Source organism: Cetorhinus maximus, chromosome 3 (assembly GCF_964194155.1).
Source record: "Cetorhinus maximus chromosome 3, sCetMax3.hap1.1, whole genome shotgun sequence".
Taxonomy (NCBI): domain Eukaryota; kingdom Metazoa; phylum Chordata; class Chondrichthyes; order Lamniformes; family Cetorhinidae; genus Cetorhinus; species Cetorhinus maximus.
This window is the reverse complement of record NC_135881.1, coordinates 58,975,125-58,999,440: the sequence shown is the minus strand read 5'-3', so window position 1 is coordinate 58,999,440 and position 24,316 is coordinate 58,975,125. Positions and strand designations below refer to the sequence as shown.

The 24,316-nt window shown below is 45.1% G+C and overlaps 1 protein-coding gene across 3 annotated transcripts in view; it reads left to right on the top strand.

Annotated features, from left to right (window-relative positions):
• The window catches only part of adam22 (ADAM metallopeptidase domain 22), a 493,639-nt gene that overhangs the window by 159,011 nt on the left and 310,312 nt on the right, over positions 1–24,316 (top strand). For all 3 annotated transcript variants that reach the window (XR_013576156.1, XM_078538421.1, XM_078538420.1), the window contains exon 6: positions 18,195–18,264. Coding sequence is in view for 2 of the 3 variants with exons in the window: in XM_078538421.1 (XP_078394547.1) it covers positions 18,195–18,264 (70 nt within the window). In the remaining variant the exon portion in view is untranslated. The remainder of the gene's footprint in view (positions 1–18,194; positions 18,265–24,316) is intronic.

Genomic DNA, 24,316 nt, shown 5'->3' with positions numbered 1-24,316 from the left:
ATGCTCTTCCTCCTGTTGAGTGCAAGAGTCCTTCTCCTCGATTCCCTCCTGAGTCACGGTGGCTGCCGTGACTTCTCCCAGACAGCTTCAGTCACTTCTCACCAGCGCCCTCTGTTGGCAAAGGGGAATCGGAGGGAGAGAACAACCTCTGAGATTCCTGAGTGGATGATCCAGGGACATTCAGCTACCGTTTCTCCTCCCTTATGGTGCCCAAGGGCAACGGCCTGACTCCTTGCGGGGAAGGAACACCTGGGGGATGCCTATGTGCCCAATTTCCCTCTTGCATTACCACGTCAGGAACTCGCCCATGGCTACTGCGATGGAATGCAGGTCTGCGCGCATCTCCATGTTCTGCTGGACCTGGGTCTCCATGGCGTCCGCCATCCTTCCAATGGAGACCTGTATTCACACACTCCGACTCGCGTGCCACTCTGTTGAGGGCTTCCAACAGCTCTATGTGCTGTTGCCCCACCTTCTGCTGACTCTCCACAATGAGTCAAAAGGCCGAATCCAATGGCTCATCATCTGACTCGGACTTCACAAATGACTCTTCCCCAGCTGCCCTCCAAGTGCCGGGGAGCTCGGCTGAACCTGCCTCCTCCTGCTGCGGACACATGTCCGTGCGGTGACCACTAGATTGTGAACGTGAACCTGCTGTAGATCCAGGTCCCACCAAGGTGTGCTGAAGGCTCCCAACCCATTCCTTGCAGCTCATCCCAATAACACATTATTGCTCTGCTCTGTATTGCCTTGAAGATCTGAATGGCCTTCATGTTATCAAAATGTGGGTAATATTTAAGGTGTACTCTAAATAGAGCATTGTACAACTTATGCATGACCTTTGAGGATTAGTGCTTAACTGATTTGACTATATAAGGCAGCTTGTTTTGTTTATTGCATCTTCATGCTATTTGGACAGGGTAAGTGACAATTCAGGTAACTCCCTAGGTCTCTTTCAGATCTCTGGAGTCCTGCTCTAAAAAGAAGGATGCAGAATGAACATCACATTCACATGGAAGCACTGAGGCTAAATAGAAGAGCTCACAGCAATGTCATTCTCATTGCCAATAGACGGATCTGACAAATACAGCACTACCAGGAATGAGGTTGCCGCTGTGAACCACTTTATAGATATCCCTCGTAGAAAGGTCACTTGACAAATTAAAGGAAAATGAATGCTTTGACAATTGCCCTTCAGGCTTTAGTGGAGTGCCTGGAGAAAATAATGGAAAGCATTTCTGAGAGCTTTAGGATGACTAAGGGCCTGGAGGATCTAATTGATACCATCAGGTCTGCTGTCCTGCTGATCAGTGGACATTCAGATCGAAGACCCCACCCTTCAGTTACTGTAGCTGGATTCCACCATCACATGCGCTTTCATCAGGAGAGAGTATAATGTGACTTCTCTAGTCAACCCCTGAGATGCCTGATCATGTGGGTGCCAGGATGCAGGACCAGGTTGCCCATGCTCTTACTGAACAGTCCTTCTAGAACATAGCCTGAAACAAGGACCAAAGAGATTTCACAGTGCAGCCAAGTACATCTTGCATCCACGGCTTCAGATAGAATCTCAATGTAACACCTGGATAGAGTTAGGAACACAGAGGCACCAAGGTTTGACCATGGTAAAATAAGTACATTGTAAATACAAATGTACAGAAAAAAAACACTTTGATCTGAATTTTCTAAGATAAGTCTGTTCTTTGTATTTTGTGTTTGAGAAGATGTTTGAAAATTAGTTTGCAATGTGAGACAGAGTTCCATCTTTGTCATTTTACTGAATTGCTGCTTTCTTAAGTAAACTTCTTTTCAGACATCATCAAGAGATTGGCATGGTCTGTAGATTCTGCTGGAATGATAGCTGCTAATCTTATTCTGCATGCTTCAGTCATTTCCTCTACCTCTCACTCCTGTTCTGCCTCTATCACAAGAACATTTATTAGTGAATGCCAGGGAAGTTCTGCATAACAAAGAGTTGGAAGAAAAACCATCCCCAAAAGCAGCTTGTAGAACCCTCTTTTAGTTGCACAGCTGAGAAGATTCTAATTGTTTTTGTGAAAGCTGATGTTTCAGACAAAGTTTGTGGACCTTCAAAGCCGGTAACCCCAATCACTTCTTGTTTGGCAAATCATGCAAATAACTTTATTCTCTCACTTAACTCACATTGGGTGCAATTCTAGTGTAAATGACAAAATTCTGTGACAGCCGTCTTTGCCCTCATTACCTTGTGATTGTCTTACACACACATACATTGCAGGTGGAAACATCTTCTGACAACCACTAATTCTATCTGGAATTTAGTCTGTTTGGAATATGAATTCCTCTGCCATGTTTAATTTATGCCTTAAATTCCAGTCTTCTATGTCAGCACTACTTTCCACCAAAATAATGTTGGAATCTTTACTCAGAACATCAAAACTACAGAAGCCATAATGGTCTCAGTTTTCCATTTTTCCTACCATCCAGTGGCCTTTAAATTCCACTCATCACATAATCACAACTTTTTGATTTATTTGGCTTTTTTTGTTCATATCTAATGAGCTCTATATGAAGGGATTGGTTTTAACATGGTAAGGATGCACGGAAGAGGAAGGTTGTGTAAATTATCAAAGGAGCTTAGAGAGAATACTCAGAGAAACAACAAATATAACCAAAATAAAGACAGAACATTCTGCATACAATCAAAGGGGTCAAGCAGCGCCTGTGGAGATTGTAATAAGAGTTAATATTTCAGGTTGGTCAGAGTCGAGTGCGATTAATTGAATAACTCTACTAAAGAGCTGGCATGGGCACAATGGCTGAATAGCCACCTCCTGTGCTTTATCATTCTATGATTCTATGAACTGTATTGATAACCAAAGAGTGATAGAATGGATTGCGATAGGGAATGATAACAGGCCTATTTAAAGCAGCTTTAATACAATAGAAGGTGGTATATATTTCCAATGTTGCCTTTCACTTAAGGTCTCTTTAATGATGTTATAATTGATCCAAGTGATTGAACTGGTTTCAATTAAAAATAGCTTAATTCTATTTAGAATGAGGGATCATTGGTGTGTGATAAACAAATCCAATCACTTTATACAAAGACAAATGCTTAATCAAATTTCAGTACTTCCATTGGGACCCTTCTGATATTTTATCATTTCATTTTACGGGATGTGGGCTTCATTGGTTAGGCCAGCATTTATTGCCCATCCCTAATTGCCCTTGAGAGGGTGGTGGTAAGCTGCCTTCTTGAACTGCTGCAGTCCATGTGATGTAGGTACTGTTAGGGAAGGAGTTCCAGGATTTGGACCCAGCGACAGTGAAGGAACTACAATATATTTTCAACTCAGGATGGTGAGTGGCTTGGAGGGGAACTTCCAGGTGGTGGTGTTCCCATGTATCTGCTGCTCTTGTCCTTCTAGATGGTAGCAGTCGTGGGTTTGGAAGGTGCTGCCAAAGGAGCCTTCTTGAGTTTCTGCAGCGCATCTTGTAAATGGTACACACTGCTAGCACTGTTTGTCGGTGGTGGACGGAGTGAATGTTTGTGGATGTGGTGCCAATCAAGCAGGCTGCTTTGTCCTGGATGGTGTCAAGTCTTGAGTGTTGTTGGAGCTACAGTTATCCAAGCAAGCGGAGAGTATTCCATCACACTCCTGATGTGTACCTGGTAGATGGTGGACAGGCTTTGGGGAGTCACGAGGTGAGTTACTAGCCACAGGATTCCTAGCCTCTGACCTGCTCTTGTAGGCACGGTATTTATATGGCTAGTCCAGTTCAGTTTCTGGTCAATGATAGCCCCCATATGAATATACGAATGAGGAGCAGGAATAGGCCACTTGGACCCTTGAGCCTGCTGCACCATTCAATAAGATCATGGCTGATCTGAATGTAACCTCAACCCCACATTGCTGCCTATCCCTGATAACCTTTCACCCTTATGCTTACCAAGAATATCCACCTCTGCCTTAAAAATATTGAAAGAATCTGCTTCCACTGTCTATTGAGAAAGGGAGTTCCAAAGACTCACAACCTGCTGAGAGAAAAAAATTCTCCTCATCTCTGTCTTAAATGAGTGACCCCTTATTTTTAAACAGAGACCCCTAGTACTAGATTCTCCTACAAGACGAAACACCCCCCACCCCCCCACCCCGCCGCATGCACCCTGTCAAGATCTCTCAGGATCTTAATGGTTTCAATTAAGTCGCCTCTTCCTCTTCTAAATTCCAGTGGATACAAGCCTAACCTGTCCAACCTTTCCTCATAAGACAACTGCTCATTCCTGGTATTAGTCTAGTAAACCTTCTCTGAACTGCTTCTAATGCATTCACATCTTTCTTTAAATAAGGAGACCAGTATTGTACACAATACTACAGATGTGTTTTTTCTTTATTCATTCAAGGGATGTGGGCTTCGCTGGCTGGGTCAGCATTTATTGCCCATCCCTCATCGCCTTTGAGAAGGTGGTGGTGAACTGCCGCCTTGAACCACTGCAGTCGATGTGGTGTAGGTACACCCGCAGTGCTGTTGGAAAGGGAGTTCCAGGATTTTGACCCAACGACAGTGAAGGAACGGTGATATAATTCCAATTCAGGATGGTGAGTGACTTGGAGGGGAACTTCCAGTTGGTGGCGTTCCCATCTATCTGCTGCCCTTTCCCTCCTAGATGGTAGCAGTTGTGGGTTTGGAAGGTGCTGTCGAAGGAGCCTTGGTGAATTTTTTCAATGCATCTTGTAGATGGTACACACTGCTGCTATTGTGCATCGGTAGTGGAGGGAGTGAATGTTTGTGGATGTGCTGCCAATCAAGCAGGCTGCTTTGTCTTGGACGGTGTCAAGCTTCTTGAGTGTTGTGGGAGCTGCACTCATCCAGGCAAGTGGGGTGTATTCCATCACACTCCTGATTGTGCCTTGTAGATGGTGGACAGGCATTGGGGAGTCAGGCGGTGAGTTAATTGCTGCAAGATTCCTAGCCTCTGACCTGCTCTTATAGCCACAGTATTTATATGCCTAGTCTAGTCCAGTTTCTGGTCAATGGTAACCCCCAGAATGTTGATAGTGGGGCTTTCAGTGATGGTAATGCCTTTGAACATCGAATGTTGCTGAACATTGTGCAATCATCAGCAAACATCCCCACTTCTGACCCAATGATGGAGGGAAGGTTATTGACGAAGCAGCTGAAGATACTTGGGCTGAGGACACTACCCTGAGGAACTCCTGCAGTGATGTCCTAGAACTGAGATGATTGACCTCCAACAACCACAACCATCTTCCTTTGTGCTAGTTGTGAATCCAACCAGCGGAGAGTTTTCCCCCGATTCCCATTGACTCCAGTTTTGTGAGGGCTCCTTGATGCCACTCTCCATCAAATGCTCCCTTGATGTCATGGGCAGTAACTCTCACCACACCTTAGGAGTTCAGCTCTTTTGTCCATGTTTGAACCAAGGCTGTAATGAGGTTAGAAGCTGAGTAACCCTGGCGGAACCCAAACTGAGCATCGATAAGTAGGTAATTGCTAAGCAAATGCCTCTTGATAGCATTGTTGATGACCCCTTTCAAGACCTTACTGATGATCGAGAGTAGACTGATGGGACAGTAATTGGCCAGATTGAATTTGTCCTGATATTTGTGTATAGGACATACCTAGGCATTTTTTGACATCGCTGGGTAGATGCCAGTGTTGTAGATCTACTGGAATAGCTTGGCTAGGGGCACGGCAAGTTCTGGAGCACAAGTCTTCAGTACTATTGCCAGAATATTGTCAGGGCCTATAGACTTTGCAGTATCCAGCACCTTCAGCCATTTTTTGATATGTGCAGTGAATCCAATTGTCTGAAGACTGGCATCTGTGATGTTTGGGACTTATGGAGGAGGGCAAAATGGATTATCCACTTGGCATTTCTAGCTGAAGATTCTTGCAAATGCTTCAGCCTTATCTTTTGCACTGATGTGCTGGGATCCTCCATCATTGAGGATGGGGCTATTTGTGGAGCCTTCTCCTCCAGTAAGTTGTTCAGTTGTCCACCACCATTCACAACTGAATGTGGCAGGACTGTAGAGCTTAGATCTGATCCGTTGGTTGTAGAACCGCTTCGCTCTGTCTGTCACTTGCTGTTTATGCTGTTTGCACACAAGTAGTCCTGTGTTGTAGCTTCACCAGGTTGACAGCTCATTTTTAGGTATTCCTGTGCTGCTCCTGGCATGCCCGCCTCAACACTTCATTGAACCAGGATTGACCCCCTGGCTTGTTGGTAATGGTAAGTGGGAGATATGACAGGCGATGAAGTAATTGAAGTAAGATTGTGGATGAGTACAATTCTGCTGCTACTGATGGCCCACTGTGTCTCATGGTTGCCCAGTCTTGAGTTGTTAGATCTGCATGAAATCTATCCCATTTAGCAAGGTGGTAGTGCCACACAACAGAATGGAGGGTACTTCGTCTCCACAATGTCTGTTGGTTACTTTCACCAATACTGTCATGGACAGATGCATCTGCATCAGGCAGGTTGTTGAGGATGAGGTCAAGTATGTTTTCCCTCTTGTTGTTCCCTCATCACCTACTGCAGACCCAGTCTAGCAACTATGTCTTTTAGGACTCGGCCAGCTCAGTCTGTGGTGGTGCTACTGAGCCACGCTTCGTGATGGCCATTGAAGTCTCCCACCCAGAGCATATTCTGCGCCCTTGCCACCCTCAGTGCTTCCTCTAAGCGGTGTTCAACGTGGAGGAGTACTGATTCGTCAGCTGAGGGGTTGGTACGTGGTAATCACCAGCAGGATGTTTCCTTGCCCATGTTTGACCTGATGCCATGAGACTTCATGGGGTTGCGTGGATGTTGAGGGCTCCCAGGGCAACTCTGTCCCGACGGTAGATCACTGTGCTGCCACCTCAGAGATGGTGATGGTGGTGTATTGGACATGATCTGTAGGGTATCATTCCGTGAGTATGACTATGTGAGGCCCGAACGATCCCCATCCACCACTATCTCCTCCATCTGGCTGAACTTGTTCCCTCACTGAACAATTTCTCCTTAAACTTCTCTCATTTCCTCCAAATAAAAGGTGTGGCTATGGGTACCCGCATGGGCCCCAGTTATGCCTGTCTCTTTATGGGGTATGTGGAACATTCCTTGTTCCAGTCCTACTCCGGCCCCCTCCCACAACTCTTTCTCCAGTACATTGATGATTGCTTCGGTGCTGCTTCATGCTCTCATCTGGACCTGGAAAAATTTATTAATTTTGCTTCCAATTTCCACCCCTCCATCACCTTCACATGGTCCATCTCTGACACTTCCCTTCCCTTCCTTGACCTCTCTGTCTCAATTTCTGGTGATAGACTGTCCACCAATATTCATTTCAAGCCTACCAACTCCCACAACTACCTCGACTACAGCTCCTCACACGCCGTTTCCTGTAAGGACTCCATCCCATTCTCTCAGTTCCTTCGCCTCATCCGGCCCATCTCCCGTGCATCCGCCCTCACATCTTCCTCGCCCTCCCAGAGCCATGATAGGGTCCTCCTTGTCCTTACTTATGACCCCACCAGCCTCCGCCATTTCCGCCAACTCCAGCATGATGCCACCACCAAACACATCTTCCCTTCATCCCCCCCCGGCTGGCATTCCGCAGGGATCCTTCCCTCTGGGACACCCTGGTCCACTCCTCCATCACCCCCTACACCTCAACCCCCTCCCACGGCACCTTCCCATGCAACAACAGAAGGTGCAACACCTGCCCCTTTACTTCCCCTCTCCTCACCGTCCAAGGGCCCAAACACTCCTTTCAAGTGAAGCAGCATTTCACTTGCACTTCCCTCAATTTAGTCTACTGCGTTCGCTGCTCCCAATGCAGTTTCCTCTACATTGGAGAGACCAAACGCAGACTGGGTGACCGCTTTGCAGAACACCCTCGGTCTGTCCGCAAGCATGACCCAGACCTCCCTGCCACTTGCCATTTCAACACTCCACCCTGCTCTCATGCCCACATGTCCGTCCTTGGCCTGCTGCAATGTTCCAGTGAAGCTCAACGCAAACTGGAGGAACAGCACCTCATCTTCCGACTAGGCACTTTACAGCCTTCCGGACTGGATATTGAGTTCAACAATTTTAGATCATGAACTCTCTCCTCCATCCCCACCCTCTTTCCGATCCCCCTTTTTTCCAATAATTTATATAGATTTTTCTTTTCCCACCTATTTCCATTATTTTTAAATGTATTTCCATCCATTGTTTTATCTCTACCTTTTAGCCTATTTCAATCCCTTCCCCCCCACCCCACCACCCCACCCCCACTAGGGCTATCTGTACCTTGCTCGTCCTGCTTTCTACCCTATTAGCCCATCCCTTAGATAATATCACCACCTTCAACACCTCTTTGTCCTTTTGTCTATGACATCTTTCGGCTATCTCCACCTATCACTGGCCCTCTGTCCAGCTGTACCTGTCCCACCCCCCCTTAGACCAGCTTATATTTCACCTCTTTTCTATTTTTCCTTAGTTCTGTTGAAGAGTCATACGGACTCGAAAGTTAACTGTGTTGCTCTCCACAGATGCTGTCAGACCTGCTGAGTTTTTCCAGGTATTTTTATTTTTGTTGAGGCTGTTGCTCGTCTAGTCTGTGAGACAGCTCTTCCAAATTTAGCCATAAGCCCCCAGATGAGCTGAGATGACTGTCTCCCAAAAACCACAACTATCTTCCTTTCTGCTAGGCATGACTCCAACCGCTGGAGACTTTTCGCTGATGATTGCACAATGTTCAGCAACATTTGTAACTCCTCAGATACTGAAGCAGTCCATGTCCAAATGCAGCAAAACCTGGACAATATCCAGGCTGACAAGTGGCAAGTAACATTCACGCCACACAAGTGTCAGGCAATAACCATCTTCAACAACAGAGAATTGAACTGTACACAGTACTCCAGCTGCGGCCCCATCAACATCCTGTACAGTTGTAACAAGACTTCCCTATTTTTAATCTCCAACCCCCTCGCAATACAGACAAAATTCCATTTGTCTTCTTAATTACCTGCTGTACCTGCATGCTAACTTTTTGTGTTTCATGCAGAAGAACACCCAGATCCCTCTGTGCTGCACTTTTTTGGAGTCTCTTGGAGTCTGCCTTTTGATTCTTCCTACCAAAGTGCATAACCTCACACTTTCCCACATTAAACTCCATCTGCCAAGTTTTTGCCCACTCACACAACCTGTCTATATCCCCTTGCAGATTCCTTATGTCCTCATCACAACATGCCCTTCCATCTATTTTTGTATCGGCAGCAAATTTGGATGCATTACACTCTGCCCCTCCCCCAACTCAGTAATATAGCTAGTAAATAATTGAGGCCCTCAGACTTGTCCTTGTGGCACAGTGGGTGTACCTGCACCACATGGAATGCAGCAGTTCAAGAAGGCAGCTCACCACTGCCTTCTCAAGGGCAACTAGTGATGGGCAATAAATGCTGGCCCAGCCAGCGAAGCCTACATCCCATGAATGAATAAAAAAGAACTAGTTACATCTTTCCAACCTGAAAAAGACCCATTAATCCAGACTCTCTGCCTTCTGTGTGTAAACTAATCCTCAATCCATGCTAATACATTACCCCCAATACCGTGAGCTCCTATCTTGTATAATAACCTTTTATGTGGCACCTTATTGAATGCCTTCTGGAAATCCAGATACTGCATCAACTCTGCTTGTTATATCCTCAAAGAGCTCTAGCAAATTTGTCAAACATGATTTCCCTTTCAAAAAACCATGTTGACTCTGTATGATTGTGTTCAGCTTTTCTAAATGTCCTGCTATTTCTTCCTTAATAATAGACCCTAGCATTTTCCCAATAACAGATGTTAGGCTGACTGGCCTATAGTTTCCTGCTTTTTCTCTCCCTCCTTTTTTGAACAAGGGCGCCACACTAGTGGTTTTCCAATCCACTGGGACCCTCCCGGAATCCAGTGAGTTTTGGAATATTTTGACCAAGGTCCCCATTATCTCTGCAGCCACTTCTTTAAAACCCTTGGACGCAGGCCATCAGGTCCTGGTGACTTGTCTGCCTTTAGTTCCATTAGTTTGTCAAATACTTTGTCCCTCGTGATAGAGATTGTTACAAGACCTTTCCTCCCATTAGCTTCTTGCTTATCTGATACCTTTGGGATGTTTATAATATCCTCCACCATGAAGACCGATGCAAAATATTGCTTTAATTCATCTGCCATTTCCCTGTTCCCCGTTATCAATTCTCCAGTCGCATCCTCCAAAGGTTCCATGTGCACTTTAGCCACTCTCTTTTTCTATACCCGTAGAAGCTCTTGCTGTTTGTTTTTATATTTCTTCCCAATTTACTTTCATAATCAATTTTCTCCCCCTTTATTAACTTTTTAGTCATCTGCTGCTGGTTCCGAAAAAATTCCCAATCCTCTAGCCTACCACTAGTTTTCTCTGCTTTATATGCCTTAGTTTTTGATTGGACACTCTCTTTGACCACCTTTGTTAACCATGGGTGGTTCATCCTTTGCATCGAGTCCTTCTTTTTGACCAGGATAAATTTTTGCTGAGAATTATGAAATATCTGCTTAAATGTCTGCCACTGCTCATCCACTGACCTTCCCCTTAGTCTATTTTACCGGCCCGCTTTAGACAACTCTTTCTTCATACCTCTGTATTGCCCTTATTTAAGTTCAGGACACTGGTTTGAGACCCAGGTTGCCCACCCTCAAGCTGAATTTGAAATTCTACCATGTTGTGATCACTACCCTGTAGAGGATCCTTAACTACGATATCTCTTATTAATCCCACCTCATTACATAGTAGATCTAAAAAAGCCTGTTCCCTGATGCGCGGTACAAATTTATCTTCCATGTTACCCCTGCCAATCTGATTTGTCCAGTCAATATGCAGATTAAAATCATGCATGACAATTGTAGCACCCTTCTTATATGCTTCTATTATTACCCAATTTATACTTTGTCCTATAGTGAGGCAAGTCTTCGGTGGCCTAAAGACGACTCCCACCCATGACTTCTTCCTCTTGCTATTCGTTATTTTCACCCAAACTGATTCCACATCATGATCTATTGCACCTATATCACTACTCACCACTGCACTGATACCTTTCTTTATTAGCAAAGCTACCCCACCTCCTTTTCCTTTTTGCCTATTTTTTCCGGAACATCGAATACCCTTGAATATTGAGTTCCCAGTCTTGGTCACTCTGCAACCACGTCTCTGTAATAGCTATCAAGTCATATTCATTTATTTCTAACTGTGCCGTCAACTCATCTGTCTTGTTACAAATGTTGCCTGCAGTCAGATAAAGAGCCTTAAGCTTTGACTTTTTACCATTATTGCTTATTCTGGTTCTGATTTCTGCTGTACTCTTCTGCTTATATTTTCTGCCCCTCCTGTAACACTTTGATTATCTCTTGTCTCTTCACTACCCTGCACCTCTGCTCTCTCGTTTCTTACTAATTTTTTAGACCCTTCCACCCCCCATTAATTAGTTTAAAGTCCTACCTACAATCCTAGTTATATGATTCGCCCCAGGACACTGGTCCCAGCATGATTCAAATGAAGCGTGTCCCAACGGAACAACTCTCCCCTTCCCCAGTACTGGTGCTAATGCCCCATAAATCAGAACCCGTTTCTCCCACATTGATCTTTGAGCCATGCCTTTACCTCCCTAATCATATTTACCCTACACCAATTTGTACATGGTTCAGGTAGTAATCTGGAGATTATTACCTTTGTGGTTCTGCTTTTTAATTTAGCCCCGAGCTGCTCGTAGTCCCTCAGCAGAACTTCTTTCTTAGTCCTACCTATGTCATTGGTACCTACGTGGGCCATGACAACAGGATCCTTCCCCTCCCACTCCAAGTTCCTCTCCAGCCCAGGAGAGATGTCCTTAGCCTTGGCACCAGGTAGGCAACACAGCCTTCAGGACTCTCTGTCTTTGCTGCAGAGAACAGTACCTATTCCCCTAACTATGCTATCCACTATTACTACTACATTTCTTTTTTCTTCCCCTACTTGAATGGTGCTCTGTACCACGGTGCTCTGGTCAGTTCGCTCATCCTCCCTGAAGTCTGTGCTCTCGTCCACAACTGGAACAAGAACCTCATGCCTATTGGACAAGGGCACTGGCTGAGGCCCCTCAAAATCTGAATTCTGGATCCCTAAACCTGCCTCACTCGCAGCCACACCCTCCTGTTCCTGACCACGGTCCAAATTTGATGTAATTAATCTAAGGGGTGTGATTGTCTCCTGAAACACAGTGTCCAGGTAACTCTCCCCTTCCCTGATGTGTCTCAGTGTCCACAGCTTGGACTCCAGCTCATCAACTCTGAACTGAAGTTCCTCGAGCAGCCAACACGTGCTGCAGACCTGTTCACCGTGGATCACACCGGCGTTCACCAGTTCCCACATACTACAGCTGCAACACATCACCTACCCAGCCATCTCTGTTCTATTTATTTAATTAATTTGGGTGTTAAATATTTTAAACGTGAATTTCTTAACTGTACTCTTCAGCTGTAATAACATCTCCTGATTTAAACCACATGGCCAATCAAAAAAGTGGAAGAGATACCAACCAATCACCTACCTTTTCCTTTGACGTCACACTTCGGCTCTGCAGGTGGAACCAGGTCCTCCTCTCACACTCGCCTCTAGATGCTGCTGGCTGCCTGTCCCAGGGTCCTCCTCTTGCACTCTCCTCTAGGTGCTGCTGGCTGCCTGCCCTAGGGTCCTCCTCTCACACTCTCCTCTAGGTGCTGCTGCCTGTCCCAGGGTCCTCCTCTTGCACTCTCCTCTAGGGTCTGCTGGCTGCCTGTCCCAGGGTCCTCCTCTCACACTCTCCTCTAGGAGCTGCTGCCTGTCCCAGGGTCCTCCTCTCACACTCTCCTCTAGGGTCTGCTGGCTGCCTGTCCCAGGGTCCTCCTCTCACACTCTCCTCTAGGTGCTGCTGCCTGTCCCAGGGTCCTCCTCTCGCACTCTCCTCTAGGTGCTGCTGACTGCCTGTCCCAGAGTCCTCCTCTCGCACTCTCCTCTGGGTGCTGCTGGCTGCCTGTCCCAGGGTCCTCCTCTCGCACTCTCCTCTAGGTGCTGCTGACTGCCTGTCCCAGGGTCCTCCTCTCGCACACTCCTCTAGGTGCTGCTGACTGCCTGTCCCAGGGTCCTCCTCTTGCACACTCCTCTAGGTGCTGCTGACTTCCTGGCTTGGGGTCCTTCTCTCATACTCTCCTCTGCAGTCCTCCTCTGGAGTGCAAGTATTCAGTACTATTGCTGGAATATTGTCAGGGCCATAGCTTTTGCAGTATGCAGTGCCTTCTGCCATTTCTTGATATCACTTGGAGTGAATCGAATTGGCTGGAGACTAGCATCTGTGATGCTGGGGAGCTCCGGAGGAGGCTGAGATGGATCATCCACTCGGCACTTCTGCCTGAAGATTGTTGCAAATGCTTCAGCCTTATCTTTTGCCCTGATGTGCTGGGATCTTCCATCATTGAGGATGGGGATATCTGTGGAACTTGCTCCTCCAGTGAGTCGTTTAATTGTCCACCACCATTCACGACTGGATGTGGCAGGACTGCAGAAGTTAGATCTGATCCATTGGTTGTTGGATCGCTTAGCTCTGACTAACACTTGCTGTTTATGCTGTTTGTCATGCAAGTAGTTCTGTGTTGTAGCTTCACTGGGTTGACACCTCATTTTTAGGTATGCCTGCTGCTGGTCTTGGCATGCTCTCCTGCACTCTTCATTGAACCAGGGTTGATCCCTTGGCTAGATGGTAATGGTAGAGTGGGGGATATGCTGGGCCATGAGGTTACAGATTGTGGTTGAGTACAATTCTGTTGCTGCTAATAGTCCACAGCACCTCATGGTTGCCCAGTCTTGAGTTGATCTGTTCAAAATCTATCCCACTTAGCATGGTGATAGTGCCACACAGCATGATGGAGGGTATCCCCAATGTGAAGATGGAACTTCGTCTCCACAATGCATGTGCGATGGTCACTCCTATCGATACTATTGTGGACAGATGCATCTGCGGCAGGCAGGTTGGTGAGAATGAGACCAGGTATGTTTTTCCCTCTTGTTGGTTCCTTCACCACCTGCCACAGACCCAGTCTAACAGCCATGTCCTTTAGGACTCTGCCAGCTCAGTCTGTGATGGTGCTACCAAGCCACTGTTGGTGATGGACACTGAAGTCCCCCACCCAGAGTACATTCTGTGCCCTTGCCATCCTCAGTGCTTCTTCCAAGTAGTGTTCAACATGGAGGAGCATGATTCATCAGCTGAGGGGGTGTGGTGTGTGGTTTCCTTGCCCATATTTGACCTGATGCCATGAAACCTCATGGGGTCTGGGGTCGATTTTGAGGACTCCTGGGGCAACTCCCTCATGACTGTATACCACTGTGCTGGCTCTGTCCTGCCAGTAGGCAGGACATACACAGGGATGCTAATGGTGGTGTCTGGTGATGGTGCTATCTGTAAGGTATGATACCGTGAGGATGACTATGTCAGGCTGTTGCTTGACTAGTCTGTGAGACAGCTCTCCCAATTTTGACACAAGACCCCAGATGTTAGTAAGGAGGACTTTGCAGGGTCGACAAGGCTGGGTTTGCCTTTGTCGTTTTCAGTGCCTAGGTTGATGTCGGGTGGCCTGGTTTAATTTATTTTTATTGACTTTGTAGTGGTTTGATACAACTGAGTGGCTTGCTAGGCTATTTCAAAGGTCGTTTAAGAGTCAACTGCATTACATGGATCTGGAGTCATATGTAGGCCAGACCAAGTGAGTATGGCAGATTTCCTTCCCTAAAGGACATTAGTGAACCAGATGTGTTTTTAAAACAATCGGCACTGGTTTCATGGTCATCATTAGACTTTCCATTCCAGATTTTTACTAAATTCAAATTCCACCATCTTCTGTGGTGGGATTCAAACCTGGGTCCCCAGAGCATTACCCTGGATCTCGAGATTACCAGTCTGGAATACCACTACGCCACCCCCAAATTGAACAAATAATATCCTCTAACTTTGGTACCACAAACATTTGGAAGATGAAGGATTACTAAATTACTATTGATAGTTGAAAACTTTTTGCATTATCTTATCAATCTGCATTTGAACATGTTGCTATCCCTGGTTGGCTGTGTACATCCTCAGTGTGGGTTGAAGATCTATGTAATGGCAAAAGCCTATGACAAATTTCAGAACAGGTTTATTCAGGATAACACTAGTACAGACAAACCGATTAATATATATGAAATAGTTTCAAAGTAAAAATTCTTTGGCTATATGACAGAAGGTGGAGAGTTGGGTGAATTGCTTGAATACTAGATTTATTAGACTGAAGACTGGGTGTTACAAAAGGTCAAGATGCTGGATCTTTCACTTCTGCAACCTGGGCTCTATCCAACCCACATTGCTTCTCGCAGGCACATTTCGCATTTGGTTTTTCAGGTAGTAGAACTGGCATGGTTTTCTGGGAAGTCTGAGATTTATGCACCAAAAGTGAAGTCACTCTGGAGAAGAGGCAGATGGAAAAACCTCCACCCCGCCCCCCCCCCCCCCCACCCCCGCCCCCCACCACCCACAATGACTTTGTAATCAGAAAAGCACAGAAACTTGGCAATGACATGTTCTGATGCATTTTGTGCCCCTTTGTTCTCACTGTGCAAGATATTCAGGCGTTAGGCTACTTTATCCTGGGGTTCAGCCTGAATGTGAAGGATATTATGGCCAGAATTTTCTGTTCGGCTTGTGTCCCCAAGTTACCGCGTGTCATTCCGACCTTTTGTTCGGCGGGTGCGCACTGGGGTCGGCTGCGCGCCTGCCAAACTGTCAAAGGCCTGTTAAGGCCATTAATAAACTAATTAACCAAATTGACAGGGCTGCTCGTCCAACCTTAAGGTTGGTGGGCAGGCGAAGAGCGCAGGCGGCCTTTGCATTTTTCATGAAACCTCATCCACGGGCGGGATGAGGTTTCATGAAGGGTTTATTAAATTAATAAATACTTTTTAAACATTCGATAAATATGTCCCAGCTCATGTTGTCACATGAGGGACATGTGTAAATGATTTTAAACTTTTTTTATTTTGATGTTTCACATTGAACTTAATCCCCCTGAGGCACGGAGCTGCCTCAGGGAGATCTCTGTGCTGTTTCACCCGCATGCGTGAAAGAGCGCTGACCCCGACTCTCCCTCCTCCCCTCGCCCGCACAGGTAGGGCTGAGCGCACGTCACGCTGAAATGAGAAAATTCTCCCCTATGATTTGTTATGTCATTTTATTTTGTGGATTTCTATTCAAGGCATTTCAAAATCATACCTTTGTATACATTTCCCTTGTTAATTCATGTAATTTTTACATTGAAGCAGGCCGTTCAACCCAATGACTGTACACTCTCCACAGGAGCCTGTTGCTTCCTTACTTCAGATGAACTTATCCTTCTATTCCTTTCTTCCTCATTTACTTATCTAACCACCCCTTAAATGCATCTAAATCAGTCATCTTAACCACTCCATGTGGTAGTGAGATCCACATTTTCACCACTCTGACTAAATAAGGTTCTCCTATATTTCCTATTGGATTTATTAATAACTATTTTATATCTAAGGCTGCTAGTTTTAGACTTTCCACAAGTGGCTCCACTTCCTCCTGCATTATGGAGAGGAGAAAGATTGTGTAAGTCACGTAGGTTATGGATCAAATGCTCTGGAACCCATTTGTTCACGTGTCTCATGGTTGATTAATTTATTGGAAGTTATATGGCTATTAAGTAATTCACTTAATTAAAAAAATAATAATTCTGGGGATATGTGTGGCGCTTGTTTGGCTGGAATTTATTGCCTATCCTTGGTTGCTCTGGAGCAGTTGGCACTGACTACCTACTTGAACCACAGTTGTCCATGTGGGGAAGGTGCTCCTACAATGCTGTTAGGTGGGCAGTTCCAGGATTCTGAATCAGCAACAATGAAAGAGTGATGATATATGTTCCAGTGAGTATCGTGTGTGACTTGGAGGCAAACTTTCATTTGATAAATTATCAATACAAATAAAAAGCATCCAAGGTATATTTTCATCTATAGTACTCCTTCGCAGATCTTTGTTCATGACAAGAATTTACCATATAATTCGTCAAATATAATGCCACGGTGATAATGTGGTATTTGCAGAGCGATTTCTATTTGGTTGTCTTCTGGAGTCAGGAAGTAACCTAGCAAACAGATGTAGAGAAAAAGTTGAGTGCTTAAGTAAGCATGAAACTTATTTTTCTAAAAATAAAAAGAGGCACGAACAAAAGCAATAAATTCCATCTGTACTTGTACTGCAGTTGATCCAAGAAACTTGTTACTTGCCAAGCTTGGGCCAGAGGACTGGACTTGAATCCATTCAGCTTTTTTAATAAATTATTGCTGGGATTTTCCGGCCCGGCCCAGCGACAGGATCTTCCAGCCCCACCGAAGTGAATGGAAGTTTGAATGGCCCTCCACATCCCCCGCGACAGAACCCGCCACGCAGGGGCTGGAAAATCCCGGCATATGTTTTTGTTCTTTCATCGTTCAGATGTCACCTTTTATTTGATGAACAGACACATTGAGATGATGATTATAGATCAGCTTAAAAGACTTAAAGGCCCCTGTGCTAATTGCTTCGACGCTCACATTTGTCAAATGCAAACTTTATAGAACTGCTGTTCAGGGGAGGTGAAAACAGGGTAACAATCTTGGGTGGAACAACCAACCACCTTGTTTAGGTCAGCCAGAAACTTGTCAGGCTGGCACATGGCCATGATTTTTCTATTTTGCGTTTCTGATGGGTGACCAGCATTCCTTCTCAGCACCAGAAGCATTAGGGTGTGTTTTAAGAGGTTCTAAGCAGTCGGTAGTGCCAAGCATGCAGCCAGCAGATGTTAGGAAAATCATGGTTAACATACCTGCATGCATGAAACTTACAGTGCCTGGCAGCATCTATCCGTTTCCCTTTTGGTAATGAGCAGTAAAAGTTTATGAAATGATTCTGTTCTCTTTACATTGCCTTCATTTAAGTTTTGTGCATGTTCCTGGCACAGAACATAGGAGTGAATTTTTGCTGAAGTTCTCCAAATTGGTCTTTCTAACCTCCGCTGAAATTACAGTGGACAAGCGGAAAAAGTTCTGGAATTCCAATCCCTAAAACCTTTACTCCTAACTAAGACTTTTCTTGTTTTGTATCCTCAGTGGCATGTTTTACGATGGAAACTATACTTACTTGGTTGAACCAGCACCAAGGAATGATAAGAACTTATTGGTAAGTCTTGTTTCTTCGACTTACATGAAGTTAAACAATGTAATGATGTGACACAAAGTCGTTATCTCTTTGTTTTCCTGATAATAGCTCTCTTTTTAAGCCAAATGCAAGTTTTATTATAAAATGACATTTCTGAACTCTTTCTGCAATAATGGCATCAAGGTTTAAAGGTTTTTCTTTACTTTAGTTCTGTAAAATTAAAATTTGCATTAATTAAGAAAATGAGAATTAAAGAATTCTAAAAATAGAGTGCTTGTGGAAAATATACAACAGCAGTTTCTGATATGTGTTGTTATCCTTTGTTTTGTTTTGATACATTTCTCCCTGGCCTGTCCATGCCTTTGCTCTTGAAAGCACGATTTATTTGCTGTGACATCTTTCCGGGGATGGCACTTACCCTATGGGCACATCATTGAAATAGCCATTTTTCAGGTGTCAGCCCAGCGGGGAGGCATCACAGTGTGTTCTCACCCTTAGCTCACATATGCACACTTCCAGTGAAGGTCATTAATGACCAACCATGAGCAAGTACCCTTGCCATTACTCCTCATGAGAATGCAGCAATCAATTGTAGGCTTTCTATTAAAATCAGCAAACTCAGTACATACCAGGGATTGAAATAGGGCGGGGAGGGGGCCAGTATTTTATGTTTTGCTGGGGTTCTGCCACAGCGCCCCCCCCCCCCCCCTGCCAACACCCCAGGCAAAAAGTTGGCGGCTACAAAGTAAGACGCCCCCCTTTCCCATCTATAGCCTGAGGAGCGAGACCTGGTGGGCTTCAAACTTGGTTCTGACCTCTGTCCACCGTGGAAAAAATTGTGGTGGTGTGGAAAGAGGCCCTTAAGTAGCTATTAATTGGCCACTTAAGGGTGTCAATTGGCCCAAGGGCAGTTGGGTCACCCTGCACCTTCCCCACTGCACATAAAATTGTAGTGGGGTCAGGGGTGGGTGAGTAGACATCATGGCATTGCGCTCAATTTTATGACCTCCACACACCTGTAACACCCTATAGGGGAGCGTAAATTTCCACTCGGGGACCTGTAAGACACAATCACTGCCTTACCAACTTTGTTCTATTGTTATGGGAACGGCCTTTCAGTTTTGGAGGTCTTGGCATTTTAGAGGTGGATTTCCTGGCCATCTTTGGGTTGGGGGTTTGCTGTGGTAGTTCACTGAGACCACCTGCTATGTGGAACATAGTCAAAGTTTCTTGAGAATTCAGTGTTTTTTTCATAAACATGCACTTTTGAGGCAACTCCCCAGCCAGAATGTCAGCGGTGGAGAGGGGATTTTGAAAGGGTCTTGCAGGTGGGAAGGTGCAAGGGAGGGTGGGTCAGCAGCAGCCAAGAATTCTCTTGTGTACCAGGAAGAGCACTTTTGGTTCCCCATGGTCCAACAAAGTAAAATTTGCCACTTAACCTTTAGTAGCCTTCAGAGCAGTTTTAATTAAACAGGCAGCTGCAGCAGCTAAAAGACCATCATGGTTCTGTTGATGTAATAGGTGGTGGTGCTATCAAGTGGACAACTGGGTAGTGCCAGTCAGAGTGCAGGGTCTGATTCTCTGCAAGGAGATCCTTATTTGACATTTTGAATTGTTGAAGTAGGGATGCCACTTCGATTTTCCATCAACTCTTACAGACGTGAGCCCAGCCTTTGGTTATTAACATGACCCCTTTCCTGGGATTTGGGCCAGCAGCCTAGACAGTTGGTGGATGGAAGTTGCACCCATGCCACACTTCTAGTGTTGTAATGAGGACCCTGCTGTTGTGTGCCAGTTTTTAAGTAACGTAGCTCGGAGCTGAGCTCCTTGGTTTGCAGAAATACTGTTTAAACATAACAACAAATGAGAACATATCTGCTCCAATGATTCAGCAAAAGCATTCTGATGCAATTATTGATTTATTGCACACCCACAATTGCAGGCACAACTGAAAGTCAGCAAACATTGTTGAAATTCTGCCCTTTCAAGCTTCATATATACATTTGATGCTTTCCGCAAGGTATTTCAAATATGCATAAAAATGGAATATCTATGCACTCCAAACTTGCAGATGGTAGAGCTTTAACGGTGGAAACAAGAGTATTAAAAATATAAAATACAAATGATTTATCCTAAAAAAGTATAGGCACGCCTACGAAAATTATGTAGCAGTTTTGCTCTATTTGCCCTTATTTACATTAAAGTTACATTAGGAAAGTTTTGCAACACAGATACGATGGGCCAAATGGCCTCCATCGGTGTTGTAAACAGCAATAGTTCTTTGGTTCTAATATGGTCCTCACTATTTTGCGAGACCTGTTTACTGTTGACCTGTGTAGGTAGATTTTATAAAGGAAGAAAAAAGATGCTCCCTACCTTACAAATAAAGTAAAAGTGCCAGGCTCTGTTAAATCTAGTTTTGCAGTCATTCCCCAATGTAGAGAGTCCCCTCTCTTGGGGGGGGGGGGGGGGGCCTCACACCTCTTATACTGACAGCTATGTTTAGTGTTGGAGAGGAGGGCTGTGTCCAAAATACCTGTTGAGGAATATTTGGAGCAAGGCATACCTGGGTTCCACTGAAGTTAAAGCGAGAGTGCACTGGAACAGCTGCTGATTTTCGGGGCTAAGGATTTGTAGTATAAAGGATTAACAGATTAACAGTTGGGATATGCTAATTTTTGACGCAGACGATAATGTAGTACTGACATCAGTCACTCGTGTTAGACTCTCTCATGCCCAGGAGCAACATGCCTACTCTGTAACCTGTTTAGATGTACTACTAATAAACATGTGTTAAGCAGATACCAGAGTATATCTACAGTCTGTCTACGAACCAAGTCCCACGCCTAGAGTCCAAGATAGGAGGACCCATCACAGAACATATTTACAAAGGTCGACACAAGAAAGGAAGGTTAAAGCATGGAACAACTATGGGGCTATTTATCTTTAAATCATTAGTTGGTCAATTTAAAACCACTTTACCCTAAGCTTATATGATTGTGCAGAAACATTTGCAACATTTAACATTGTGACTTAAACTTAGAGAAATATAGGCCAGAATTTTCCAGTTGTCAGGCGGGAGTGGGCGGGGGCGGTCGTGGAGCCGACCGCTGCCCTCGATCGGCTCCGCACCGTGATTTCATGTGGGTGGGTCAATTAAGGCCTGCCCTGCATGGATTGCGAGCGGTGGCGCTGAGCGCTATCTGTGCGGACGGGGAGAGGAGGGAGAGATGGGTCCAGCGTGCAGTTAGCGCACACGTGCGAAAAAGCACTTCAGTCTCCCTGAGGCACGGAGCTGCCTCAGGGAGATTGAAGCGCTTTTTTTAAAAAATAGCATGTCACATGAGGTGGGACATGTTTTTATTTTCAAAAGAAAGTTTTTATTTAATTAGTATTAGCTTTAGAAAACCTCATCCCACTTGTGGATGAAGTTGCCTAAAAAAAAAATAAAGGCTGCTTGGCCTTTTTGCCTGCCTGCCAACTGTAAGGTTGGATGGGCAGCGTAAAATTCAACTCAATTGCCTTGTTAATGGCCTTAATAGGCCTTTTAATTATTGGCGGGCACACAGCCGACTCCTCCGCGTGCCCGCCGAATGAAATATTGTGCGATTTCGTGATGATGTCGGGAAGCACGCCTGGCATCATCATGCGTCATTTTATGTTCCGATGTGTCGGGCGCGCGCCCGCATGCTGAATGTAAAATTCTGTCCATTCTTTTTAAATTGTATGATTATTGATTCACAAAATCATTTATATCCTCTTGCTCTTGCTGTCTTGTCCTTTCCCTCCACCCTGTTCCTCACCATTTATTGCCTCATTCAAATTTATCTGTTTGTACAGCTGAATTTTGAGTTGGGTGGTAGATTCCACCAGTTCCGAAGTGAAATACATACATTTTACTAAATACATTGAGTTATTTTCTAATCTGTTCATCTCCCTTCAAATTTAACTGAACACATCTTTTAAAAGCAATGTGAAAAGTGTAGGCAGCAATTGAAAATAAGATCTGCTTACAACAGCAGATGCCGGTAAAAGCTAAATGCTGCACTGCGGGCTATTTCACTGGATTCATAGTTAGAAGCTTTGTTGTTTCCTACAACAGGCATTTTCATAGTTATGTGTTCCTTAGGTTTGTGGCGTTGTCACTCATGAGCTATTCCAGTCTTAGTTGTGAAAATAAACATTGGCCAGAGTATTGCCGTTGGGGGCGGGCCCGACACGCCGAAGTGTAAAATGACACATGATGATGTCGGGCGTGTGTCCCGATGTAATCGCGCGTCATTTTGATATTTCGTTCGGCGGGCGCGTGCCGGAGACGGCTGCACGCCCACCAAACTGTCAACTGCCTATTAAGGCCATTAGAAAAGCAATTAAAGTTGTTAACCAGCTGCCCATCCAACCTTAAGGTTGGTGGGCATGCGAAGAGCCCAGGCAGCCTTCACGTTTTTCAGGAAACCTCATCCACGGGCGGGATGAGGTTTCCTGAAGCTTGTGTAAAATAATTAATTAAACTTTGCAAAATTCACAAACATGTCCCAGCTCCATGTGACACTATTACAGGATAGGACATGTTCAAATAATTTTGAACTTCTTTTATTAAAAAGTTTTCCTATTAACTTAATCTCCCTGAGGCAGCTCCGTGCCTCAGGGAGATTGCTGCGCTCTTTCACGCGCATGCGGTGAAGGCCTGACTCTCCCTCCTCCCCCCGTCTGCACAGGTAGCGCTGAGTGCTACAGAACATGTATTACGCTGGGCGGGCTTTAATTGGCCCACCCGTGTAAAATGGTGGCGCACAGCCGATTGTAGGCGGCAATCGGCTCTGCTTCCACCCAGCCCGCCATACGAAGATAAGATTCAGCCCATTGTATTTCATGGCTACCAATGGAAGGTTTGAAAAACTTTCTTTTTGGCTCTTTCCACTTAGCTAACACAACATGGTCATTGAATTAAAACAGTATGTTTCATGAAAAGGGCTCTATAACTCATTGTAATGACTAAGCTGAAAGCATTCAGTTTCCTATGGCTCAGACGTTGGTTGGACCAGAGCCAAAGCCTGTTTCCAAAGTGCGTTCAGCAATTTTCGGGTATCCATTGGGGATTTAAAATGTATTTAAGTATTCTTAGTTAGAATTTTCGTATATTTCCTTCGTATAATCTCCAGTACTAAAACTGTCTAAGATGACATGGTTCCTCTTTTGTTCTAAATACTTCTTGAACCCCCAATGACTCTTAAGTATCTTCTTCAGCTCTTTGCTCAAAGGCAGGTCCAACCCACAGCACTACATCCTCCACCGCAGGTAGGGCAAGAGGGCAGGTCCCAAATCCACTCCAGCTGGAACATGGATCACAATCCACAGCAGCTGCAGCCATCTGGCTCCCCACCCCCTCCAAGGAGTTCTAGTTGCTGTGGCAACATGTACTTTTACATGTATGTTGTGGTCCGGAGCTACGAATAGTGATGTTGGAGGCCCCACTTTTCTCTCCGTCATATGGCTGAGCAGGAATCTCGCCTGCTCTTATTGCCTGCCATTGACATATGTTGGAAGGATTTACAGGTTGATACTCCACAAAGTCAACATGGATTTATGAAAGGGAAACCATGTTTGACAAACTGACTGGAGAGTTTTGAAGGCGTAGCTAACAGAATAGATAAGGAAGAACCAGTGGATGTGGTGTATTTGGATTTTCAGAAAGCTTTTGATAAAGTCCCACATAAGAGGTTAGTGTGTAAAATTAAAGCACATGGGATTGGGGGTAATGTATTGGCATGGATTGAGAATTGGTTAGCAGACAGGAAACAGAGTACGAATAAATGGGAGTGGCAGGCAGTGACTAGTGGGGTACCGCAGGGATCAGTGCTTGGGCCCCGGCTATTCACAATATATATCAATGATTTGGATGGAGGGAATCAAATGTAATATTTCCAAGTTTGCTGACGACACAAAACTTAGTGGGAATGTGAACGATGAGGATGGTGAGAAGAGGCGTCAAGATGATTTAGACAGGTTGAGTGAGTGGGCAAATACATGGCAAATGCAGTATAACGTGGATAAGTATAAAGTTATCCACTTC